General features: G+C 38.3%; 1 protein-coding gene across 3 annotated transcripts in view; it reads left to right on the top strand.

Annotated features, from left to right (window-relative positions):
- Positions 1–25,112, top strand: part of PPP4R1 (protein phosphatase 4 regulatory subunit 1) — a 66,153-nt gene that overhangs the window by 9,779 nt on the left and 31,262 nt on the right. Inside the window, exons 2-3 of one of the 3 annotated variants that reach the window (XM_026842387.1) lie at positions 5,160–5,295; positions 13,911–14,017. In XM_026842387.1, the coding sequence (XP_026698188.1) occupies positions 5,237–5,295; positions 13,911–14,017 (166 nt within the window). In that variant the 5' untranslated portion in view covers positions 5,160–5,236. Of the gene's footprint in view, positions 1–5,159; positions 5,296–13,910; positions 14,018–25,112 lie in introns of those variants that run through there. The other 2 variants (XM_026842388.1, XM_026842390.1) reach the window with 2 other exon arrangements.

Consider the following 25,112-nt stretch of genomic DNA (forward strand, 5'->3'; position numbering starts at 1 on the left):
CCCCCGCCTCCAGCCTTCACTGGCAAGTGCTCCAGCTACACTGCCCAAATCGCAGAAGACAAAGGTAGAGACAGGGAGAAATGAAGAACCATCCGCTGTAGGAGAAGATCAGGTTTGAAACCATCTAAGGAACCTGAAGGTGCACAAGTCCATGGGACCTGAAGAGATGCATCTGCATGTCCTGAGGGAACTGGCGGATGAAGTAGCTAAGCCACTACCCATCATATTTGAGAAGTCATGGCAGTTGTGTGAAGTTCCCCCTGACTGGAAAAGGGGAAACAACCCCCATTTTTAAAATGGGAAAAACGGAAGACCTGGGGAACTATAGGCCAGTCAGTCTTACCTCTGTGCCTGGCAAGGTTATGGAGTAGATACTCTCATGGAAACTGAGTTAAGGCACATGGAAAATGAGTTGATTGGTGACAGCCAACATGGCTTCACCGAGTGCAAATTGTGCCTGAACAGATTTGGTGGCCTTTTACAACAGGGTTACAGTGTTGGTGGAGAAGGAAAGAGCAAATTACATCATCTACTTGGAGTTGTACAAAGCACTTGACACTGTCCCATATTACATCCTTGCCTCTAAATTGGAGAGACATGGATTGACAGATGGACCATTTGGTGGATGGATAAAGGAGTTGGCTGAATTCTTGCACTCAAGAAGATGTGGTTGTTAATTCGATGTCCAAGTGGAAAACAGTGATGAGTGACATTCCTCAGGGGTCAATGTTGGGACCGTGTGGTCTTTGTTGGTGACATGGACAGTGGGATTGAGTGCACCCTCAGCAAGTTTACCAATAGTATTAAGCTGTGTGGTTTGGTTGACATGCTGGAGGGAAGGGATGCCATCCAGAGGGACCTGGACAGGCTTGAGAGGAGGGCCTGTGCAAACCTCACGGAGTTCAGCATGGCCAAGTGCAAGGTCCTGCATGTGGGTCAGGGCAATCCCAAACACAAATACAGGCTGGGTGATGAGTGGATTGAGAGCAGCCCTGCAAAGAAGGACTTGGGGTTTTGGTTGGCAAGAAACTCAACATGACCCAGCAATATGTGCTTGCAGCCCAGAAAGCCAACCGTATTCTGGGCTGCATCAAGAGCAGCATGGCCAGCTAATTGAGGGAGGTGATTTTCCCCCTCTGCTCTGCTCTTATGAGACCCCCACCTGGAGTGCTGTGTCCTGCTTTGGGATCTCCAACATAAGAAGGGCTTGGACCTGTTGGAGCAGGTCCAGAGGAGGTCTGCAGAGATGATCAGGCATCTGGAGCTATGTTTTGGATTTGCACTGAAACTAGTGTTTCTAAGAGAGATGTTTTAGTTACTGCTGAACAGTGCTTATGCTCTGTCAAGGCCTTTCCTACTTCTTACGCTGCCCTGCCACTGAGTAGGTTGGAGGTGCACAAAATAGCCCCGTACAAGCTGCTGTGAAGAATTTTAACTGTCCCAGCCAAAACCAGTACACTTGGGTTCAGGGGTGTTTCTTGCATTTGTAAAATTTACAAAAGGACCTGTGGTACTTGGACAAGTGCTCGAAGTTGAGTGGAAAGCAGAGGAGGGCTGAAGAGGCAGTACTCGGTTAACAGACTTTTTGATAGCTTTTTTGGAATAACCTTTCAAATGTAGGGAATGTCAAAGTGACTTGGTTTAATAAATAATGCAAAGTATGCTCTTTATGCATTTTAGATGAGTGGTTAGATTGTTGGCGAATCATATTTGAGGCAAGTTAAAGACAAACATCCACTTGAGGGGCTTTTTTAGAATGGGAATTCTACTGGACTGTTGCCTCTTCACTTGGATTGGTGTCTTGATGTTGAAAGTGAAAATGTATGTGTAAGATAACTATCTACTTTACATGAACACTTCATAGTTCTGTTACTGATTGATTTTTATCACCCCTCTCTTCCCTGTTGGTGGTAGTGGTGTGTTTATCAGGATGCTGCCATTTGAATGATCTCTGTTGTGACTAGGAGCTGAGATACTGGTATATATAATATTGCTCAGCATAAGTAGCAGAGGCACATCACGTCCAGTGTAGTGCTGAAGTTAATTTTACAATGCACAAACACAGCAGGGTCAAATCCGCACACCTCACTTTCTGTTTGAACTAGTAGGAGACATCAGAGATATAAGTTGTAAGCAGCTGCTCACTTTTATCATTGGTATTTACATCTGGTATAGAATGAATTTAGCAGTTTGGTTGACTTAACTGGTTTCATGAGGCAAAAATTAGAGCATTCAGTTCACTGAATCAGAAGCATCAGACATCTGGTCAACTTTGGTCCATTTTTATGTGTTAAGACATAAAGTGAGCAGTCACCATGTTCCGTCCAAGATGTCATCTACATTGGACCACTCACCGTAGGAGCATTAGGAGAGAATAAATGTAGTGGGCAAAGAGAGGAACAAGGAATGTAAAGTTGAGGTTCGGAGGAGAGAAATTAATTAAAACTAGTGGTCGTTGGTTTAACGGTCAGCATTTTTTTTATATAATTTGTGTATTTGGCTAAATAAAAATAATTGGTGATGGTAATTATGTTGGTATTTTGACATAGTTTCTTCAGTTTATGCTTTGAAATTTGTAGCATGATCAGGAGACTTGAAAATAGGAAAGTAGGACCCTGTCACAAAATTAATTTCACTGAATATTAGTGTGATGTTTTTTCTCCCCAGTTGATTATGTCACAACCTAACTGTATTAATTGAAGTCCTGTAGTTTAGAAATTGATCTGAGTGCAGTGGTTTGGCTCCCTAGTGAAGGGTGCAATTATAATGATGCAAAAAAACCCCAATCCAATTAACTTCCTGAAATGAGGAGTATCTCTGTAACTTCATGTGTGGATGCTGCAGAATGTGTTTGTTGCTGCGAAGTATGTCTTGAGTCCTCTGTCCTCTGGTAGGAGCTTGCATAGATAAAATGTTCCTCTGAGGAGCAGCTGAGGGCTTCAGGCTTGTCTAGTTTGGAGAGAAGGAGGCTGAGGGGTGACCTCATTGCTCTCTGCAGCTTCCTGAGGAGGGGATGTGAAGAGGGAGGTGCTGATCTCTTCTCCCTGGTATCCAGTGACAGGACACATGGGAACAGTTAAAAGCTGTGTCCATCAGGGCAAGTTTAGACTGGACATTAGGAAGCATTTCTTTACTGAGAAGGTGGTCAAACGCTGGAACAGGCATTCTAGAGAGGTGGTCGATGCCCCAAGCCTGTCAGTGTTTGAGGCATTTGGGCAATACCCTTATTAATAACATGCTTTGACTTTTGGTTAGCTCTGAAATAGTCAGGCAGTTGGACTAGATGATCATTGTAGTTACCTTCAACTAAAATAGTCTAGTCTAAAAAGACTAGTCTGTGTGAGAAAGGTGCATGGCATAATAGGAAAACCTCTGGTTTCAGTTGGATCAGTGGGTTAAATTAAAGGCCTATAAACTTGTCAAAGGATGTAGCCTGTTCCTTGTAAACCTGTCATAAAATCCTTCCTTGCATTGAGTGAATTTTTACCTTCCCTCCAACCTTTCCTGTGAAAATAAAGCTGACTCTTGCAAAAGACCCAAAACAAACCAAAAGAACCCCAACCAACCCCACAAATTCAAACAAAACACAGGTTTGAAACAGTTGTGTAAACCTGGTGTTGCTAAGCTTAGCAATAACTTTCTGCAGCTGACCTTTCAAGTCTTCCCTTCCTCACTCCCACGGTTTGTTATCCTCTACCTTAGGCATATGCAAGAACACTATTTCCTCTACCCAAATAGCTCTACCATCTGCTTTGACTCGCAGCTCCTTGGACACTTTTTTTCTTGCCCCTATCTCCCAGATTCTTCTTATGGACTTGCTCTTTTCTCATCGTTTCGTTAGATTTCTGGCAAGGATTTGATGTCCTAGCAGCAACTGCAGAATTTGGACCCTCTTTCAGGAATGGGATTTATTTATGACCAATTAAACAATCTATTCTCTACCTAGAAAATGGGAGAATTAGTTTATTGGCAAAGGAATGCTGTTAACTCAGTTTAGGTCTAATATTACTCTTCTAGAGAAGTTTGGTGTTAAATCTTTTGCCATTAGAAATACGTTAAGGAAGACATTAAGAAAATGGTAGCTACTTGTGTATTTTTTGAATGTTCAAGGTAATGATGCAATATCTGATAACCAATTTATGTAACATGTTACCAGAATTGTATGGAAGGTAAGAGGAGTATAATCTTCCTTCTTTCCTTTATAGAGTTCACTTAAAAAAAAAATCATTGTTGGACTTACAGATCTCTTTTGTCTTCTATCAATCTCTATTTGCCAGTTTTCAAAAGGCTTTTCAGAGAAACTTGGCTAGGCTGAAGAATAGTTGTAGTATACTGTAGTGTTGTATTTTCAGGAGTAAAGCGGGTGACCTGGGGTAGTTCTTGCAACTAAATGATTGCATTTGCAGGCTAAGGTGTGTATTTGTTATGGGACTGAGTTTTTGAGCAGTTTAGACATCATATAGAAGCTAAAAGAGTTTGTAGTTCAAATCCTAATTTTTCAAGCAGTTCTGCAGAGTAGGGATGGACCCCTTTTCCACTTCATTGTGGTTCCTTGTTGGTAAAGGTGTCTGTTTATATAAAGTTCCCTATTGATACACAGGTTAATAATTATGCAGTAGGTGAGTTATACCTATTTTATTTGGTAGTTGCATATAGCAATACACATCTGAAATTTCTAACATACTTATTAATTTAAATTATTTTCTTTAAAAAAACCCCTTTTTTGTTGTTCTTTTAGATGATGATGTATAAACTTTTTATCTCTGGGTTAATTGTAGCTATGACTTTAGTCTATACATCCTCAAAAAGCTGCCTTTAGAATTATTTAAAAGTTATTTGCTTGGTAAAAATATAAGGTATAAAAATACTGTTTGTCAGCTAAAAATATGAACCTTGGATGTTTAGTGAAACTTAATATGTGGAAATTTAGAGAAAATTACTCTAGAATCCATTTAGTCCAATTTATACATCATCAATCACTCTTGTATAGGAGAGGCTTTATGAGGGTTGCAGAAAGCTAGGGGTAATGACATAGAGCAGTGAGTAAATATGTGGTCAGTGGGATCTTGCCTAGACTTCTGTATTACAGACCAACAACAGACATCATTTTAGTGTTAAACTATCGTGATTATAAGGAATATTTCTGATGTCTCTGATAGTTGGTGTGGATGACTACAGCTCAGAGTCTGATGTGATTATTATACCTTCAGCCCTGGACTTTGTCTCACAAGATGAAATGTTGACGCCTTTGGGAAGACTGGACAAGTACGCTGCAAGTGAGAACATATTTAACAGGTATGCTTTTTAAATGTCCCATCTGGCTAACAGTATGTAAACTATTCATCTGATTCAAATCTGCTTAAAGTTAATTTCCTTGAAATACAAATAATTGAAAAAATCCAACAGCTTCACAAAATTCTTCATTCTTCCTTCTGTTTTCTGATACTCCTACTTACAGAAAGATTAATGATAACAGAAAAATGTGAACTTATCTTTTAAGCAACTCTAGTTCAGGACTTCGTGAACCTTTTCATTAATTGGACCACATAGTCTTAGGGTTTTTTTTGTGGATGCTAACTTTCCTGTTGACACAGGAATATAATGGAATATAACAGTAAACTGTATCCCTAACTCTCTGTGGAAAGTGACTTTATAGAAAATACTTCTTGGAAGGTCAGGGGAGGATAATGAACAGCACTGTATTGCCAGAGGAACTCAAGAAGTGTTCTTCAGGATCATCCTCATCCACAGTTTACAGTTTGGGTGTTGCTGCTTCTGGTTATTGAAAATAAAAAAAAAAAGAAAGTCTTGTCCAGTTAATACTGTGGTCTGCATTTCCCCCTTTTTATTTCTGTAATGCCACTGAGCTAGCTTTTTCATTTAAAAGCACAGGTATTTTCTGTCTGAAGTATGTTACATACCCCCCTACCCCATCCCTGCACACAGGTACTCTGCAACAGAAGAAATTCAAAACCAGCATTTAATTTAATTGTAGCTGTAAACAGTTACAAGATCACAGAAATGCATAAAATATGTTAAGGTTGAGGTTTTCTGGTGTTTTAGTTTAGTTTAGTTTGGATTCCAAGTAAATATTTAATAAAGCGTATTTGCCTTTATGTTGAATTCTTCAGTAGTATGCAGAAGATAAGTCTATGATCAACCTCCATGTAGGTTAGTCTCTCTTTGGTTGTTTGTGATCTGAGAGTTCTGCAGGAATGTAGCCCTGTGCTTAACTTTAGTCACGTGAAGTGCACTTAAAATTCTGTATTACATGTATGAACATATCCCATTTGGAAGGTTTTCATTCTGATTGCACTGAAGCTAACAATTATAGAATGGTTTCTCTTATTTAAATCTGTACACATAAATTAGTTCAGAGATGCCTGATTTCGAAGTTTTCTGTTTTCCTGCAATCCAGAGTTTTTTACAATTTGAGATGAAATCAATTTTTCAACCAGGAGAGAGTTTTTTTTGTGTTTGGCTTTTCATGGGGAGGGAGGAAAGAGAAGCCTTTAAGGGGCTATAAGTGACAATTTTGTAGTAAAAGCCAGTACAGAGGAGAACAAACTCAGAAACTCAAGTTGAGTGAACTTGAATTTTAAACATGAATAGTGGTCCTAATATTTACTTGCCTCCTTAAGAAAAACTCTCTCCAAGTTCTCAGTATGGATTGCATGGGTTGTGGGGCATGCATAAGCCTGAAATCTCTGTGATAACACTGTCCAGCTTTTATGCATACTGTGCTTGCCTGTGCTTTTCTGCAGGGGAAGATGGGTGGAGTAGCAAGTTTTCCCTGGAATTTTTTTGTGTTTGCTTGTTTGTTGTTTTTTTTTTTTTTTTTTTTTTTTTGTTGTTTAATTCTAGCTCTCTTTGTAGGCCTACTGTGTTATGTAGCATAAGAAAATATGGGATATAGCATACGATAGCCAGTAGTGATAGAATGTAAGCAGCAGTCATATCACTTACAGTGACAGCGAGTAACTATTGCAGACAGTTAGTGATGGTTCAGCATTAGTCAGTCTCAGGAATAATTGGAGAGATTTTTCCTAGATAGACAAACCGGAACATTTCATAGGGAAAAGGTAAGAATAAGCAGTTTAAATGTATTCTGATTTATATATCTTAGTATGGTATATTCACATCCAATTACTTATGTGTAGTTTAACATTATATTATGAATGAGTTGTTAATGTTTTGGTTGTTTTTGTGACCTTGAACCTGCATTTTTGTGGAAGCTTCAAATTGTAGATGCTCAAACCCTTGAAACATAATAATTGAAACCTGGGTAAATTAGGGTAAGATTTTTAAATTTTTTTTTCTTAAATGGATGAATTTGCTTTTAGCGTGTTTTTTTTTTTTTATCTTTAAATTTCATTTTAATATTATTTCTCTTTGTGTTTTGTTACTATTATAATCTTCTATCTGGTTAGTCATCTACATATGTATCATATTTGCATTGTGTGATTATACAGAATTAAGTGATTTTTAATAATTGCTACAAAAGCCTAGTCTCCTTTGAGTCAATTCCTTGAGCACTCATGATTTCTCAGCTGGTGTCTGAAGGCCCAGGCCAGTTGCTCTGAGATGGAAATGGATCTATGTCTACATCCTAAGAAGTTTTAGCAGATCATAATTTGGAACTTGCAAATAAGAATTGCTTTTAAATATGTATGATTTTTGACAGGATGAACTGAAAAAAGAGCGAGGTAGGGAATCCTTTAACAGCTTTAGAAATGGTGAAAGGAGTTGCTATATGACAATTTTTGGCATGTTACTGTCTACATCCTCACTCTTTTAAGTGTTGCTGATCAACACCACAGATGTTGTCTTAGTCTATGAGAATGGAGTGGAGCCTGACACGTATTAGAATAAAAGACCCCATCTTGTATCTGAAGACCAAGGGAAGTGGGACTGTGGTTTAATTAATGAAGAGGCAGCCTCCAGACCAGATTTGAGAAGCATCTCTGGCATATGCCTTAATAATCCAATATCATATTGCAGCAAGAGTAGATGCCGAGCAGAAAGCCAAGATATTGCCCTGAAACACAAGGTCTCCTTGTGTCTGGTAGCACTGGTTTCTGTGCATGCATACATGGATGAAGACTAGCTTTTGCTGTTTGCTTTGAAAACCAATTGCTGGTGCAGATTGGACTGTAGCTTCTGTCTTAATTTTAAAAATGCTTTGTGGGTTTTCCTGAGCTTTATTGCCATTAACTTGCTTCCATTCCTCATTAAGAAGGCTCAGAAGTATGCAACATGCACCAGTAGATCTGTTCTAATAGTGAGGCAGTTCCTGAACAACAGACCCTTCCTTCTGATCAGCCTACTTTTTGAGGAATTGTTGCCCTTTCTCTTCAAACCAAAGCAGATCTTGGCAGCAGACTCTCATTCATCAGTATGATCAGTCTTGGTTATCAGGACTATACCTACATATCAGTGTTGATATTTTAAAGCTATCCTCTTGCCATGCTCCTTTGTGTTCTGAAGTATGACTTTGCTTTTCCCTTGGGAGAATACCTGATGTCTTTTGAAATAGCTTTTTAAAAAAAGCTTAACTTCAAAATACTCATAGAACAGCATTCAGCAGTAACTGAGGATATATTGGATCTCAAAGCGGGATTAAGCGTAGGGGTGTGTACTCACATACAGTTTATCAGTAGCACTTTGGCTATCTACAGTGTAGCTAAAGATTTGACCTAAAGCATTCTGGGTAACTTGTCTTTTTTGGCTAAAAGATATGCTCCTCTGACTTCAAGGCACAGACATGTGGTTTCTGATATGGTCTGTAGAAGGTAGCCTTCTTGCTTTCTAGACTCTAGGTGGAAGAGATTGGCATCAGAAAGCAGACTGTACCACATGTGACAATGAATTATTTTAATGTGGTTGTCTGATTCCTGACTCCAACAGTTACAATATAAACTTTGGGTTTACATGTCTGTTTTAGAGTATATGCCCTGTTTTGGGAACTGAGAAATCAATTTATTTCTAAGGAATTAAGGGTAACAATTTCTTAGATGTATCAGGGCTATACCATAAACCTTTCTGGTTTTCCACTCCCTTTTGTAGAGTCAGGAACATAACTTCACTGTGTATTTAAAAACTAGGACTTGCATGCAGAAGGTATTCCCACTAAAACAGAAGAATGCTGTTTTCATCCCTCTGTGTTGTGATGCATGTCAAAAACCTAAGACAGTATGTATGGTTGTATGTTGAGAATCTTATCAAGATGTTCCTGAAGTGTAAGAAATTACCTTGCCTTATTTTAATTTACCATGATCAGATTATAACCAGCAGGTTAATAGAGTATTTGGTTATCTACATCTGCAGGATTTTTTTTTTTTTTCCCCATTCACTTTCCTTCTGTCTATGCAGCCTTAGCCTGGTGTAAACTTGATCTTTTTGGGATATCTGTTGAGTACTGACAGTAAGGAAATGCCAAACTCATACCAAAGCCGTACATGTGAAACTAGTGGTGTTCATTCTGACTAAGGCACTTCTCATCAGTTCAGGATAAACTAGGTTATTTCTCCTAATCTGTAACTCTCCTTTCCTCTGTTCTCATGTTCCAGTATTTCTGAGCCCACTGTATGTCAAAAACTAAAATTTAGTAAAACTGAAACAAATGTCCAACCATGAGGTTTCTTTGTGCACAGATTGGCAGATATGTGCTTATCAAATAAATTACTTAACAATATAGATTGAGAAAGTTTATCTTGTAAGTGTATATTAAAATGATACAAGCTGAGCTACCAAAGGACAGAATTTTCCCAAAGCCCTAAGAAGTCTTAATTACTGCAACAATACTGAATGTACCTCTATGTATTTAGCCTTTCTTCTTAAGAAGGGTACAAAGATGTTGATTTCAAAATTGGGAGATTATTCAGAACACCTTCTGAGATTGTTTAGGGAAAACAGTGCCAAGCTAAGTTACTACTGCTAATCTCAGTTAAACATGAAATGTCATCAAATCTTGATTTAGAAGTTCTGCAAAAATGAGAGAAGAAAAAGTTATCCTCTCTCCTCTTTTTTTTTTTTTTTTTTTTTTTTTTTTTTGACTTACTAGCTAAATGCACTCCTTGTGCAGATGAACTCATTTATATTCTATAGTAGAAATTTATTTAAAGGGCTAATGATGGTGATTAGTACACAATAATTACACCACTTAAGACTCCCAATATTGATTCCAAATAAGGTCAAAGGAGTATATAAAAGGGGTTTGAGCCAAGCAAAGATATTTATAGCTCTTTCTGATGTACATTGTTACAAATCCTAATTATGTCCATGCATGCAGAGTCTTCAAAATATCTGTCCCCTGCATGTGGATGTAAAGGCAGGGTGTTTGTAATCTATTCCCATTTTATCCTGCTGCTAACTGTGGTGAAGTGTGCCTACAAGATATCCTATCTATCAGTTTTTCAGCCATCAGACAAGCTCTCCCCCTGCATTCTCGTGAAAACTTGAATTTTGCTAATTATCCTCCACTTCTGCACGTAATAGCTGAAGTGCTTATACTGCATGTTACGCTCCAGCCTTTGACCTCTGCCCTTTCTCTGGCCTGTAAGTCATTTAACAGATAAATAGATGCATTGCTGCTTAGATGGCAGTTGTATACCAAAGGTATGTATGGTGAATAAATAATTTTCTTTGAGAGTTCACAGCTGTAGGGTTATTGCTTTGAAGTCTCACTAGACATAGCAGCTAGCAAAAGTCTCTTTGGACCTGGAGGAATCAGGTATGAGATCTGATAGAATGGGCAAGAAGATGCAATTCTATTAGTTCTTGCAATGAAGACAACTCTGCTGGTACTGAGAATGTGTAAAGGTAGAGTTCTTAGTGGAGCTTAGTATCTCATTAGAGGCAAGCATTGCACAAACCCAAGCCAGTGGCAGGAAGAAAATGGCAAGAAACCATGAATCCTAGCCCCAAGTCATGCCCTGATAACCAGGAGTAATGTATAGTAACAGAGCGTATGCTGTTGAAATCACTTACATGGTCAGCATCAACATTGGTGAAGTAATTTCTGTTCATATGTACTTGAAGGAGTCTGTACTTAAAGTCTGATTCCCCGTTAGGATGCAGCTTATCAGGATATGTCATTATCCTTAGAAGAAACCTTCATCTCTTGTTTTTCCTTCTCAGAGGAGGTATCTCCTTGCCTCTTGAGCATGAACTATGTCTGCCTGTTTTTGTTGGTTTTTCTGTGTCTAGATCAGACAAGTTATCCTTCAGAGCTGTTGCAACTTCACAAATGCTTACCTGGTACTTCCCTGGCAAGTTGCTGGGCAAGCTACTGCTTGCTTTCTGTTGTGCTACTATGCGTTGATAGTTCATAGCAGTCCTCTGTTGTAGGCTTTTTGTAGCTCGATTGCCAAGGCTTGCATAAAAAGGAAGCTCAGATGGATAGGGCACTGGGGACCCAGGCCTACTCTTCTCTACAGTAAGCAGAGCATGTTGAAGTGTGAGTTTGTAGGGCTCAAGTCATTCTGCATTAGTTGCCTTCGTGTGGCAAATGCACAAGGTAGGTTTAGCTCTGTGACCTATGTTTCCCCTTAGAGGCAAAAGAATAATTTTGGCAGATTGTTGAGGATAGTGGCAGACCTAGGTCAGAGCCTGTAATGCTTGGAGGACATGAGTGGACATAATCTCCCAGAACACTGGATCGATGGAGTTATGAGATTACCCTATTACTGGCTGTTTACACAGTTAATTTTTCTAAAGGGAGCTTAGTTTGCCCTGTCGCCTTTTGTTATAATGCTTTTTATAAGAATCCGCTAAATGTAAAAGTAGATCCATTGATTCCTTTACAAGCCAAAGAAGGAAATGCCATCTGGATGCAGGTGGAGGCCATCTTCTATATTTAGTCCAGGGAAAAAGTTGAATGTCCCTTCTTAACTTGGAGTGGATTTAAGCTAAGTCATAGCTACTTCAGGCTAGTATTTGTGGGTTTGTTTCTTCCTCTTAAGCAGAAGGTTTGTGGCCTTCAGCTTACAGGTTGGCTACTTCTGCATAGCTGTCTGTCCAACTCCTGGAACTAGTAAAGACTTAATGTGGGATCCAGCCACCACAGTTCAAGATACAGCTGACAAAGCTCTGTGAGGAGATAGGAGTCTTCTCAGAACTTCCAGCATAGCAAGGCACTATTCCATAGTCTCCAGGAGCTAGATGGGATGTAGTGCTGTTTATTCTGATTCCTTACTTGCTGAAAGCAACTCAGTGGGTCAGTTGACTTGTCTCTTGCTTTCCAAGATTGTTTAATATGTGGGAGACACATGTGTCCAAGCAGGCTGGTTTATGAAATATGTTTCATCTGTTCCTCTTCTCTTTTCAGAGGTGTCCAGCCCTTTAAAAGACCAAGTCAACTCTGCTTCTAGGTTAGTGTGTCACGTAGTCTGTTTCCCTTTATTAGGATTTTGTTAGCTGAACTTCCAACTGTGTGTTGAGATCTCTGCTGAGACATGTTGCACTTCCACCAAGTTGAAAAGAGTGAGGGAGAGGAAATTTGTTAAAGGCAAACAGTTTTTTGCAGTTTGTTTTTTTGAGGATTTTGTTCATCTGTGTGTTAAAACAGCTTAGTTTAAGATAACTTTGCAAGTGGTTAGTGTGAAATGTTTATTAATTTTCAGTTTTAGAAAATAGAAATGTCTTCTTAGCTTTGGGAGTTCATCAGAACCTACTGTATTTCTCTGCATGGAATTGTAAAGTTCTCAAGCTTCCCCCATACACTAGGAATGTTGCCATCTGTTTCTTACCAGTTTGTGACAATCGCTCATGTTCACCATTTGTAGTGAACATGATCAAGTTTAGCTATGCTTCTGCTCTTGTCTGCAGCACCGTTGTTTGTCAACAGTGCTTATATCTATGTTACATCCTAACAGTGATTCTGTCAATCAGTTCTGGAAGTATCTGGCACTTGGCTCTTGCTTCAGCATTTTTATAAATTGCTTTGGGGCAGTATAAGAACTAGCAGCATGTTGGATGCTGATCCTTGGCCCATTCTGCTGTTGGGATGATCCTGCTAGCTCTCTGAACTGATGTGCATCCCACATTGTCCCAGAGGGTGGGGAAAAAAGAAAGTTACAGCACTGCAGGCTGTTGTTGAGGAGAAAGGTTGATTTCTGCACATTGCCAGCTGTATTGTTTAAAAACTTAAGGTTTAGGGCTCTCTAGGTAACTGATGGGTTTTGCAACATAGGCTGCAACAGAACGTTAGAGGACAAAGCCCCAAATATTGCTGTATCTTGTCACTGACAAGTTAATCCTCAGAAAAAAATCTCATACATTAGAAGTTGTAACTGGGTTGATTTGACTTGTATATTTTTGTAATGTTTCATTTTCTACTTTGCTTAATGTAGGTCCCAAGTGCATATGTACTAGTGCATTTTATTTTCACAGTATATACCCATTGCTCTATATAGCATTTGAATGAAGTTTAGCTTCTAAATGTCACTGTTGGTATGGAAATCTTTAACTTGAGTGTTCATGCTTTTGTTTATGAAATAATAATTCTGTTTAAAACTGTTCTGGCAATAGTGGTGTTGTCTTGCTTTGTATGGAACAAGATAGGGAATTCAGAGGTGAGGGTGAAAGTCTGACACTGACTTGCTAACATTCAGCTCCTTTTTCCTGCTTGGCAGATGATTACTATTTTTCATCTTTGTGGCTGGTTTCTCTTATCCTTGTAAACCAAAGGGATATTTTTAATGTTACATTTAAAGTTAACAATTCTTTAGGATTATGCCAGGTAACAGAATTAAGAATTCCCAAAACAGGACTAACTAAGTTTACTAAGTTAAAAGTGAATCTATGTAAAATTTTACTGTTTGGTTTAAGAAACTTTTATGATTGTTCAACTTCTTGGCTGTATTTCTGGACACAAATAATGCTAATTTTTAATCTTTCTTGTAAACTAGGCAAATGGTGGCTCGAAGTTTGCTGGACACTTTGAAGGAAGTCAGTGATGATGAGAGAGATTGTATTGCTGTGTTGGAGAGAATCAGCAGATTAGCTGATGATTCAGGTAGGTAGCATTAAGCGTTTTACTGGGTTAATAAGGAAAGTCAGAATTGCTGAACCTGTGTTCAGCACAGGCCCAGTATGTTCTTTCTTGTCTTCAATATTCAAACTAGGCTTCTGCAAAGACAATAAAATGCTGCAAAATTTCCTTTCGTTAAATCATCCCCCTAAAGATAACTCTTTCCTTGCTTTTTTCCTCAACAGAATTAGTCTCCTACAAAAGGTAGGATTACCACTTTCCATCAGTAAATTTTTTTTAATAACTTTCATTACGTACGTTAGCTACTCAGCAGTTCGACATTACTATTTTAGATTTGTAGACAAATTCCTTGTTTTGAAGAGAGTCTTGCAAAATGTGTGCAAAACTCCCATTAGTTTTGATAGAATTTAAATGCTAAAGTTGTTCACTTGGTCCCTGTTGGGCAACTAGTTGTGAAGACAGGAGAGGCAGCAGGAGCTGGTAAGCAAGATGCAGATACGAGTAATGAGTTCAGGGGGCTCTGTAGATACAGAGGGACTTTTGCTCATTAATATATTGAGGCTACTGGGTGTTTGGAATAAAAAGCAATGTAGGACAATAATGACAAATGTGAAAGAAAAGGGGTGCTTAAAAAGCGCCGTGTGAGTGGATTGAAGGGAAAAATGGTGTGGACAGAGCTGCAGCAGAATTCCAGGTTGAAGATGGTCTAGAAAAAATTAAGGGCTTGATTTCAGCATAGCTAATACTAGTTGAAGCACCAGAAGGAAGGCTTTAGCAGCAAACCATCAGAGAAGATCTGAAGTTCGTTCTTTAGTTATTGTAGGAGTGCTATGGAGAGAAACTTGTATTAAATCTTGTATGAGGAAAATAAAACGTTTCTTCTTTTTAGTGTCTGTTAGTTTTTCTCTCTTCTGGAATTATATTCTTGCAGAATATAATGCTTTCCAAGGGTAAAAAGGTATTTTGTGCATTTCTGTTATTTTGTCATTACTGTCTTCATTTAAAATGTATGTTTTTATTTTTGTGAGCGAATGTCCTTGTTTAGCTGGGAAAAATAGCCTGTTGTAAGCATTACATAATTGTATTGAGAACCTCTCTAAAGATTCTTGGGTAGGGAGTCACTATTCATTTATATTAAATGTGTCTTTGAGAACAGTGACGTGCTACTGTTTCTAGAGTGCTTTCCTAGCAAAGCTCTGCTTCTGAAATCTGGATATACAGTGCTTGTTTGTGTGATCATGTTAATAGTTTTGAGTGTCAGAACCTTTCTGATGCTTCAGCGTTGAAAAATAGGGCTGATGTGTCCAGGGGGAAACAGCCTTGTGCAGGAATTTTGTAGCCTTAGGCTTTTCATTGGTGATCAACTAAGTGTGTCAAATGGAAGTTTGTTTAGGTAGAACTGTAATGTAAGCCAAGAGTTCAGCTCAAATCAATTTGTTTCCTTTAACAAGGGTGGAGTACGTTTTAGTCAGGGTTGATATTTTCTCAGCGTCAGTAAAAGTAGCATTTCAGGCTTTTCCTGCATTGTAGAAGTTCTCAGATACGGCAAACTAGTAACACTGGATTCTGCAGCTGCCCCACAAATTAAATTTCTGCAAACTTAACTGAATTTTGTGCCTCGAGCAGTTGCAGTATTGGACTTTGCCTGTTTCTGTAAGACAGGTTATTAGAATATCCTTGTGTCTTAAACCATGTGAAAATTCATTAGGGAACTAGATCTGATTTGTATCTTCTTAATATATGTGCTTGACTATTATACAAACAGCAGCACAGTGTTTTTTGATTTTTTTTGGAGTTTTTCTGGGAGGTTTTTTTGTGTAAGGCTGCTATTACTAGACTTGTTTTTAATTTTTCTCTTATCTGATGCTTTTTTCCATTTACAATATTTTTTCCAACTTGTTCTGTAAAACAAAAAAACCCCCTGAATTTAGAAGTAAGAAAACATTATAAAAGTATATGTGTGCTTTGACTTGCTTGGTTAGAGCCATGTATCTGCATTGTTAGAGCCATCCTGGAGTTAAGCCTTCATGTTTAAATGCATAAATAAATAAAAATGAAAACAAAATAAACTATGTACAGGTCGTCTTGTTTCTAACAGGTGATACTCATTAGTCTTACGCCTGTTTTTTAACATTTGGAGGTAGGTGTCTCCTCTTGTCAAATCAAGTCACAGAAAGAGAGGTTGCTTTTTGTTTGTTTTTTGGCAGTAGTTGCTATAATGAGATTTGACTTGAAGCATGTATGTGGGGTGCACAATGTTCATGCTCTCTTGGTGCTACTGCTGTGTTATCCAAAATACAGGTACAGCAGGAACTAGAAATACCAACTGTCCTAAAGTTGCCTAAGCAGTTCTCTGTCTCGTTAATACTTTGTAACTTCAGAAGTCCTGTAGTTGGGTTGGTGTTTTTTGGATGTGGTCTTTGCTTGAAAAAGAAACATGTTTAGGTGGGTTTCTTTAGGGTTTTGTTTGTATTTTTTATTTGGGGTTTTTTGTGCCCCTTTTTTTTTGTTAACTTCTTTCAAGTTTGTGTTTTTTGGTTTTTTTAGTAAGTTGGGGCTACAATGAGACAGCCATTTCTGTGTTTGAGAGCAAGAGAATTTCAAAACAATTATTCTTGTACAGTGATAACACTTTAAGAAGCTAAACAGCACAACTGAGATGATAAACACTGCATTAATGTGAAATAAAAATTAATCTTTACTAGAAAAAGATCTGTGTCCAAATATGTGACTGTAGGATAGAAGGCACATAAAATCATCAGACTGTGGTTTAGTATGATTGATGCAGATCTTGACATACCAACTGGCTAGCGAAGACCTAAATTTTTGGAGGCTTCATTGCAAATATCAGCTCTAAAACTATTTTCAAAGAACTGCTGACAAAAAATTCTCAAAGAAATAGCTTTTGGTGGGAACTCATTTGGAATCTTGAGTAGAGTCTTATTAATATCACTAATTTATGAAAGTTTCTTTGGGGGGAAGAATTAAATATTGTCTAGACCTCAAGAATGCTAAATGATGTTTTAACATCTGTCAAATGTCAGTGTGCAGGTTGCAGGTGGACAGATTTGTAGTGAAATGTACTTTGTGAAGGAGAGCTCTGACTATTGTTAATAAGTGCACGTACAGATGATATAAAGTGGGTCTTCTGACAGGGCAGTTGGGACTTTTTCTAATGAATTAGTTCCGTGTTACATGTGCTTTTTCAGCCTTAAGATCACTAGTACTGGGAAACAATATCTACTTCAGGTGATACTGGAAATGAGTTGCTTCCAGTGCTGACAGAACACGGGAATTGCTCTGCCCTGGTATCATGTCCTGCTGTGTGTAAATGGCAGCACACAATAGCTGTTCCAGTGGAGGAAGTCCATCAGTGGCAGTTGGGGAGTAATTTGCTGCCTCCAACCCCCTTACTTGCCAAAGACACTTTTTCTCCAAATTTCAATTGTTTGGAAGGCTTATTTTCTTCAGTGTTTGTCTTCATTGCTGTGTAATTGGGTGCTACTGCTAAGTCTGATTTAACTGTGGGGTTTGTGTATTTTTCAGTCATTCCAAACTCTGGAATTCCCTACTGTCTTTGGTAGTGAGTTCCCTAGAACAGTTACAGCTGAGATACCTTTGTATTGCTTTTGAATCTGCTTTTTAATCACTTCATAATTTCTCTGTTTCTTAGGGATGCTAGGTGTGGCTTCCCACTTAGATGTTTTTATGGTGTCTTTGAACCTGTAGAAGCCAAGCAGCAGCTTGGCATAGAAGCCCAGTTCTTGGCAAATGTTCATTTATCCCCCATAAACCCTTGCTAAGAGAGAAAATGCTTATCTTAGTGTTAAAACAGTTGGGCCTTCTTCATTATCAAATGTAGCCACAGACTTACATGAGCTTGAACAAGGGCCTTATGTCTTTTTCACTTGAGTAAATTAGTATAATTCAAACTATTTTGGTGCTAACTTGTGAATGGCTTATACAATACAAGTCTTCATCATTGTACATGCAAGTACGATTAATTGGCTTTGAAAGTTAGCCTCAGCCAGAATTACTGCATTATTGGCATTTTGCTCAGTGTGCTTGCAAGGGTCACAAGAAGCTTTAAATCTTATTTTCTGAGAGTTCCTTTTTAGAGAGACTCTTCATTTCTAAATATATATGGTATTTTAGTGTACTGTGAAATAGATATGTGTATGTAGCTTTCTAAAGAAATAATGAGGAAAAAGAAGGTGACTTGCTGGAGGACCATCACTTATTTGTTGAATATAATAACCAACTAAGCTTTTTTTCTCCTGAATGAAAAGTAGTCTCTTTGCTGCATAGAATCGGTTGTGAATGCCATTTGCAAAACAAACTGATTTTATAAACATTTATTAGACTAATTGGTCATTAAGTTTTGAAGCTATATAATCCGGCTTAATGTGGATGGCCTCACAACCTTAATTACTTAATAGCATGTTTAACCTGTTAGTAAGACCATTGCAATTACTGGTGTTGGTATAGTAAGAGATGCCAACAATACCTGTCAAATAATACATATTACAGCATTGAATTTAACAAAGTCTTCATATTTAAGCAATATTAGTGGGAATGCTAGTATTTGCCTTTCCCAGGTCTCTGTAGCTCCACTTGTGTCTTCTCCCTTCCTGCATCTTCATGTTTCCACAATTTCCATACCTCTTCTTCCACCTCCTGCTACACTAAGAATTTTTTTCCTTTGCTTGATGTGATCCTTTTCTGTCTCTCCATGCATCTGATGGATGACTCATGGTGACTTTACCCTCTCTCATTAGTCTGTATTTCACTTATCGCTCTGTCGGTCAGTAGTGAAGTCCATTTTTGGTTATTAAGAGAAAAGAACCTGACTACTGAAGCAGCACATGTGTCAGACATGTCAGTCTTTCTGGTGGACTCCTAAGATAAAAGGGACATGCTTTGGTTACGGTGTATTTTCACTTGTCTAGACTATTTTTTGTCTTCAAAAAAGGTAGGAATGTTGGAGGGACAGATGAAACAGGAAATGAGAGAAATTGAAAGGGAAAACGTGGATGACACTAGAAGGAAGAAAAGAGGGGAAGGGGAAGTTCTGTTTGGGAAAGAAGGGAATAGATAAAGTTTGAGTTGATAAACTGTAGAATTTATTTAAACTTTGATCGTGCAAATGACGTTGTTGGAGTATAAACATGCATACAAATCCAGTACTGTCACCATGCTGTTGGCAGATTGGCATTTTAGTATGCTCTGGACTTCATATTCAGGCTGAATATGGAAATGGGGATCTGTGCAAGGGGAATGGCATGGAGGTGTTTTCTGTACTGGTTGTTTCTCTCTAGCACATAAATCAATATTTCAATGTATCTTTCACCAAAATAGTTTTGGGGTTTTTTTTAAAAAAAAAGAATGAAAGTGTAAATGCAAAGCTATGCACTTACACCTTTACTTCTTACTCACAACTATTAATAAGAACAAATATTAATATTATTAATATTCAGGTTACATAAAACATTAATCAAAATCGTTGATTAAAGCAGCATTAGCATCACTAGTAGCTGTTCTTAATATACACTTTTACCACACACAAACTGTATAGCCTCTTACAAATGTACAGGGAATTGACTGCTGCTTGTATTCCGGAATGGGTATTTTGGGATAATGAAAGCTTTGTAGCATTTCTTCTAAATACTGTACGTTGTTGCAGAACAAGCTATTGTGAAATAAATCTAGTTGTGAGCTGGCTCTGGAATAATTACTTAATTTACAAATAACTGTTCTGGAGCAATTAATTGATATACTGTGCAGCTCTGCAATAATCCCCTTTTAATTTTCAGTATACAGTTAACTGTGGTGCTTTACTTCATAGCTGAAGTGGAATACAGAGTGAACTGAAACCTCAGCAGGGATGAAATAAACATTGCACATTTGTATAGGAAAACTAAGTGTATGTGCTGGGAGTAGCTAAATGGGTATGCTGGCACTTTGCTTACATGAGAGCTAGTGTCAGATTCTAGGGGAAACTGAAATGTTTTTTCATTGGTGAGGAAGGAACAGTTGATTATTTCTGTGACTTTGGAGTCAGTTTGGGATGTTGATTTAAATTGTGATTTGTGAAATAGCTAAAACTGAAGGTTGGCATGTGCAGATCAAAAGTCTGCCCAGGTTCTGGAGGTGTTGGTTGGAATATACTGCTGGTTTCATGTGATCTGAACATCGAGAGAGGTAGAACTGCATATTTTTATTCTGGCAACTTCTTTTTAAAGTTATTTCACAAACAGAAGAAATGGTGGTCTATTTTCAGTATAAGTCTGTATCTAGAGAATACACAAGACCTGACAGAATGAAATAAAGTTCTAATGAATGAGAAAGAAGTATGAGTTTGCTTCTGAGATGTAATTTTTTATATTAATATTTGTTTCCAGATTCTTTTGATAAGTTGCAGCTTTTTTCTAGTAGCCTGTTACTTTAAGGTGTAGATTTGTACCTTCAGGAGATAGTTTGAAAAGAGCAGCATTTAAAAAAACTTCCTCTGCCAAACAGAAAAATACTGTTCCAAGCAAATGTTATGGAGAACCTAATTGTACACAGTAATATTCCAGAGTGCCTAAAATAGAAACTTTCAGTCTTGATGTGAAGCAAAATTCTCCACCCAGATTTTGTTTATACTGTGTGCAAGCCTGATCCTGACTGTATTCTACAGTGCAAAAAATATATGTATAATACAGATGTATTCCCCAGCTGGATGAGTTTACGCTTTAAGAAGCTGTGTGTAATAATTTTAAGTGATACTGCCATGCTCTTCTGTTCACTGTGGTGATGACCAGACTATGAATTTGGTTATCAACAACAGAAAAGTTTAAACTGAAATGGCAGATACCGTCATGTATTGAAGCCTGCTGAAATCTGTATTTGGAGCTGTCACCTGTCTAAGCTGAAGACAAAGCTGAGGAATTGATGAAGAGAATGATTAAGTGCTGTATCTTCAGTATAAATTTTTGGCATTGTTGCTTGAGTCTTTAGGAAACATAATGCCAAAAAAGCTCTACTGTAACCCCATCAGACTGCAAGATTAGGCTCTATTCGCTACACACTGGAACATATGCTTCATCATTTGGAAGAATTGAGCTTTATCTAAATTGGTAGGCTTAAGGTTCAGGTTCTTGCATAGCAGAAGTAATTCCTCAGAACAGCACAAATGCCTTTTTGATAGCGAATTATGGTGTTGTGTTACACAGTCCATTACATACACAGTGCTCGTTTGTTTGTTGAATTGACCTTACTGAGATTGCAGAACCATGTACTTAAAAGTTAGGGAATGTAAGAACTAAGGTGACTTTACAGTTCTAGTTTATTCCTGGGTATGAATTTTTCAAGCCTTTAATTGCATCATCTCATCTGTCTGTTCCTCACAAAGCAAGAACTTGCTTAGCAGCTCAGGAAGAAGGGGGTCACTTTACATGAGCAGCTCTTCAGTGTTGTCAGGTGGTCTGGCTGTAAGTGCTGCATAATAGGCAAACCCTATTACGAAGGGAAAGGGATCTTATGTTTTTGGTACTCATTGCTGTCTTACTGGAGTGCTTCATTTAGAAATTTATGAATTAGTTTCAGAGCAGACCTAGTCAATTTGGGGAGAGAGAGCATTGCCATTACTTTACCAGTGGGTGGGCAAACCAGTGGGTGAGGTATCAAAGTCAAAACAGTCTGCCCATTTTGAGGGTCTAGTGTCTGAAGCTTTATACGTAGTTCCTGATATGCTTAATACAGAGCTTTTGTTGGCTCTGACTGCAGTGGTGGCATTTCTTCAGCAGTGAAGACACAGAGTTTAGACTGCAATCAAATGAGTAGTGTGCCAGAATGAAGACTGTCTTGAGCATTTTGCACAGTTACACCCTAGGCAAAGGAACAAGTCGGGTTTCTCATCATTTTGCTTCTTTCACTCTGTTTTGATGGTAATACCACAGTAGGCAGTCCCAGTGTCCTCTCTTACCATCACGTCCTTGCTTCCATCATCAGATAGTTCTGCTACTTGAGGAAAATATGTGATTGCATGGGGAAACCGATCTAAGTGCCAGGTCTTGCTGTTTAATCAAGCTGCTGTGGTGGGGCAAAAGCTGCGTCAGCCAGATCAATTCTTTGATATGGTTTGTTGTCTGGCTGCATGGACAGTTGCATTGGCATAATGGAAGCTGCAGGGTTTGGGTTTGGGAGGGTGGGAACTGCCTGAAGCAAACTTGGAAACAATTTAAGAAACAGTGCTGCCAAATATGCAGTCTTAGCCAGATTTATCTTCCTCACTCTTCCTCCCTTCTGCTCCCCCCCCCCTCCCAAGTCCAGTCATTTTCTTTTTGCTGCAGGAAAATGAGGCTGGACTCCTAAGAAGTGAGAATGAGATCAAAGTGATAAGTGTTGTGACACAAGCCTCTTGTACCTTTAGATCATGTCCTGAGCATGTCTTGAAATAGCAGCCTTGTGGAAAGGTGGGAGCGAGTCCCTCCGCCCTGGCATTGGGCCCTGGTCCTAGTTTCTTGTCCAGCAAGTTCCAGTCTCCCTTCCCTTTAGTTACTAGTCTTACCTCCTTGTCACTCACCTCCATCCCTCCTTGCACAGCCTTGATGGTTCCTCATTCTGCTCTGTTTCCCATCTTCAGCCTTTTCAAAATAATTGCTCTTGGAAGGGAGTCTGTCTGCAGTGATGGCTTTCTCCATCTAAAAACATGCTTGGAGGGAAGGACTCTTCAGTTTGTAGTTGCTGTGCTCTCTGTCAGCTGTGGGGCAGGTGCTTTCAGGGTGTTTTCAAGACCTCTTAGTCACCTTTGGTCAGGTTTTCACACAGACAGAAAAAAACATGTTGAATAGTAAAAGGACTTCTTTCTCTGACACATTTCAAGACCTTCTTCCAGAAGTGAAGAAGCTTAAACCTTGTCAGATAAGAGGACCAGAATTCACCGTAGGAAGAAAAAAATGGTTTTGCCAACTTTAGTCTTGAAAGCAGCTGATCTGCTTTGGTTGATGATGATTCTTACACCACCACCCCCTCTGAAAACCTCATCCTAATGAAGAATTGCAGCTTATCCTATCTTGTGTTCTAAGGACTGTTTTGGCCAATTTTTATAAGGAAGCAAAACTTACTGTGACAGGAAGCAATAGGCAACTTTTATAGTAGGAGGTGCTGCAAACTCCCCATAGACAACTAGACTGAAATTAGAAACTTAAACTGAGGATAGTAATTTTGTATTCTCAATGTCTATTAGAAAAACTGCAAGTAGTATTTCCTTTCTTTGCATTAATATGATATGTAGAATTTAGCTTTCAGAATTAACAATCTCATTAACTATTATGCTTGTGCTGTTTACGGGTGCTTACTTTGGTGAACTGTCATGTTTAGTGCTACAAACATAGCGTTTTATCTGTTTTTGTTAATTCAAGTCTGCTAAAACTTGCACATAGTTTGAGTAGTCTTTTTCAGGATCTGACTTCTTCAATATAAGCTTCAGGATGTGTGTATTATGGAGTTCAACCTACGCATGTTTCAGAACATCTGAAGTTGGAAATAAAAAGGCTTTTGTCCTGGTGTTCCTGTTAATGTTTTGGGAAGAGAAACAGAGCGGATGGGAGACTTTTTTCTTTGTTGTTATGAACAGCTAACCTATTCAGTATTGATTTGTCTGGGATTTAATTTTGTATCTTGAAACTTTGTTGGCAATTCATAAACTACAGAGGATTTTTGGTATGTTTTTCTGTAGGAAAAGTAATTTAAGACTGTAGCTAAAGAAATAAGAGCCTACAGGCATTTGATTACTTTGTGTGCTGTGATCTTTTCTGTCCTCACTGTCTTCAGTGAAGAAAAGACTGCACACAGCATGGTATTTGCTTTATTTTATTTTATTCAGGCCCAAGTTGTCACTTTAACTAGTGTTCACAAAAGCCAAGTGGTACGTTTATTGGCCATGTTAAATACAAATGCAAATTACATTATCCTATCTAACAAAAGGTTGTATTTTTAATGTATCATGTTAATTCCAAGTATTTCAAGGAAGATGGTTCTGGTCATACTGTTAAGCTTTACCTGAACAATTAATAGGTAAAAATTTAGTAAGGCATGTGTAGCCTGTGGACAGTATACATCCTATTATTTAAAACATTGTAAATCCAAATTACTGTAACTTGAGAGTAGTTGATGGGTTTTTATGTGTGTTTATAGGTAACAGTTCTCTAAATGTAACCACATATGTCAGCAAATTCTGAAAGGACAGAAATACTTAGTTCTGAAATTAATGTGGTTTTGTGTTGTGTGTGGTTGTGGTGGTGTGTTGGTTTTTTGTTTGTTTGGGGTTTTTTTGTTTGTTTGTTTGCTTGTTTTTGTTTTTTTTCCCCTGTGGACAAGTGGCCTATCCAGCATGTGGTGATGACGTACTTTTAACATTGAAGGGGTTCTAATATTTGGAATTTAATCCACACTTGTATTTTCTTGCTTCTCCTCTCATCCGCCAAATAGACGTGCATGTTCTGTGGGGATTAGGATTGATTCAGGCAGTGCACTGTTTCCTGAATTTAAAAACATTTCATTCACTTATTAAAATAGTCACCAACTTAGAAAAACATACCTGAAATGTTTAACAGAAGCAACTGGAAAGATGTTGGACCTTTTCTATCTGACAAAATATCAGTAGACTTAAAAAGCAAAGAATGAAAAATGATATGTGGTTACGGCTGCTTGTCCTGCTCAGTAGGATCTTTCATGCCCTGAGAGGCTGTGGCCAGGAGTCCCCCTCAGTTCACTTTCCTCACAGTGGTACTAACTTTGGCTTGACTTTATGCTTAGCAGGTTTCTTTCAAGTAGGTGGTGCTTGTAGGGAGTTCAGACAGCTTTTGATGTAACATTTGGTGGCTTGCTGTGTTATACCTTTTGGTTTTTTACTGGGAAGGTAGGACCTGTATTTTTAGTAGCTTAGCAGTACAGAGTGTAGTTGTACCTGGTTTTGCAAAAAGATGGTGGTTGTCAAAATGAAGCTTGACATAAACACACTGCTATGAACAATTGAGAACATACTTTGTACGTACATGACTGTAAAAAGCTTATTCTGACAGTATGCTTGTGAACATTTATTGTGCCTTTTTTGGCTTTATTTTAACCCTGACAG

This window comes from Athene cunicularia (assembly GCF_003259725.1).
Source record: "Athene cunicularia isolate RWA chromosome 2 unlocalized genomic scaffold, athCun1 chr2_part1, whole genome shotgun sequence".
NCBI lineage: Eukaryota > Metazoa > Chordata > Aves > Strigiformes > Strigidae > Athene > Athene cunicularia.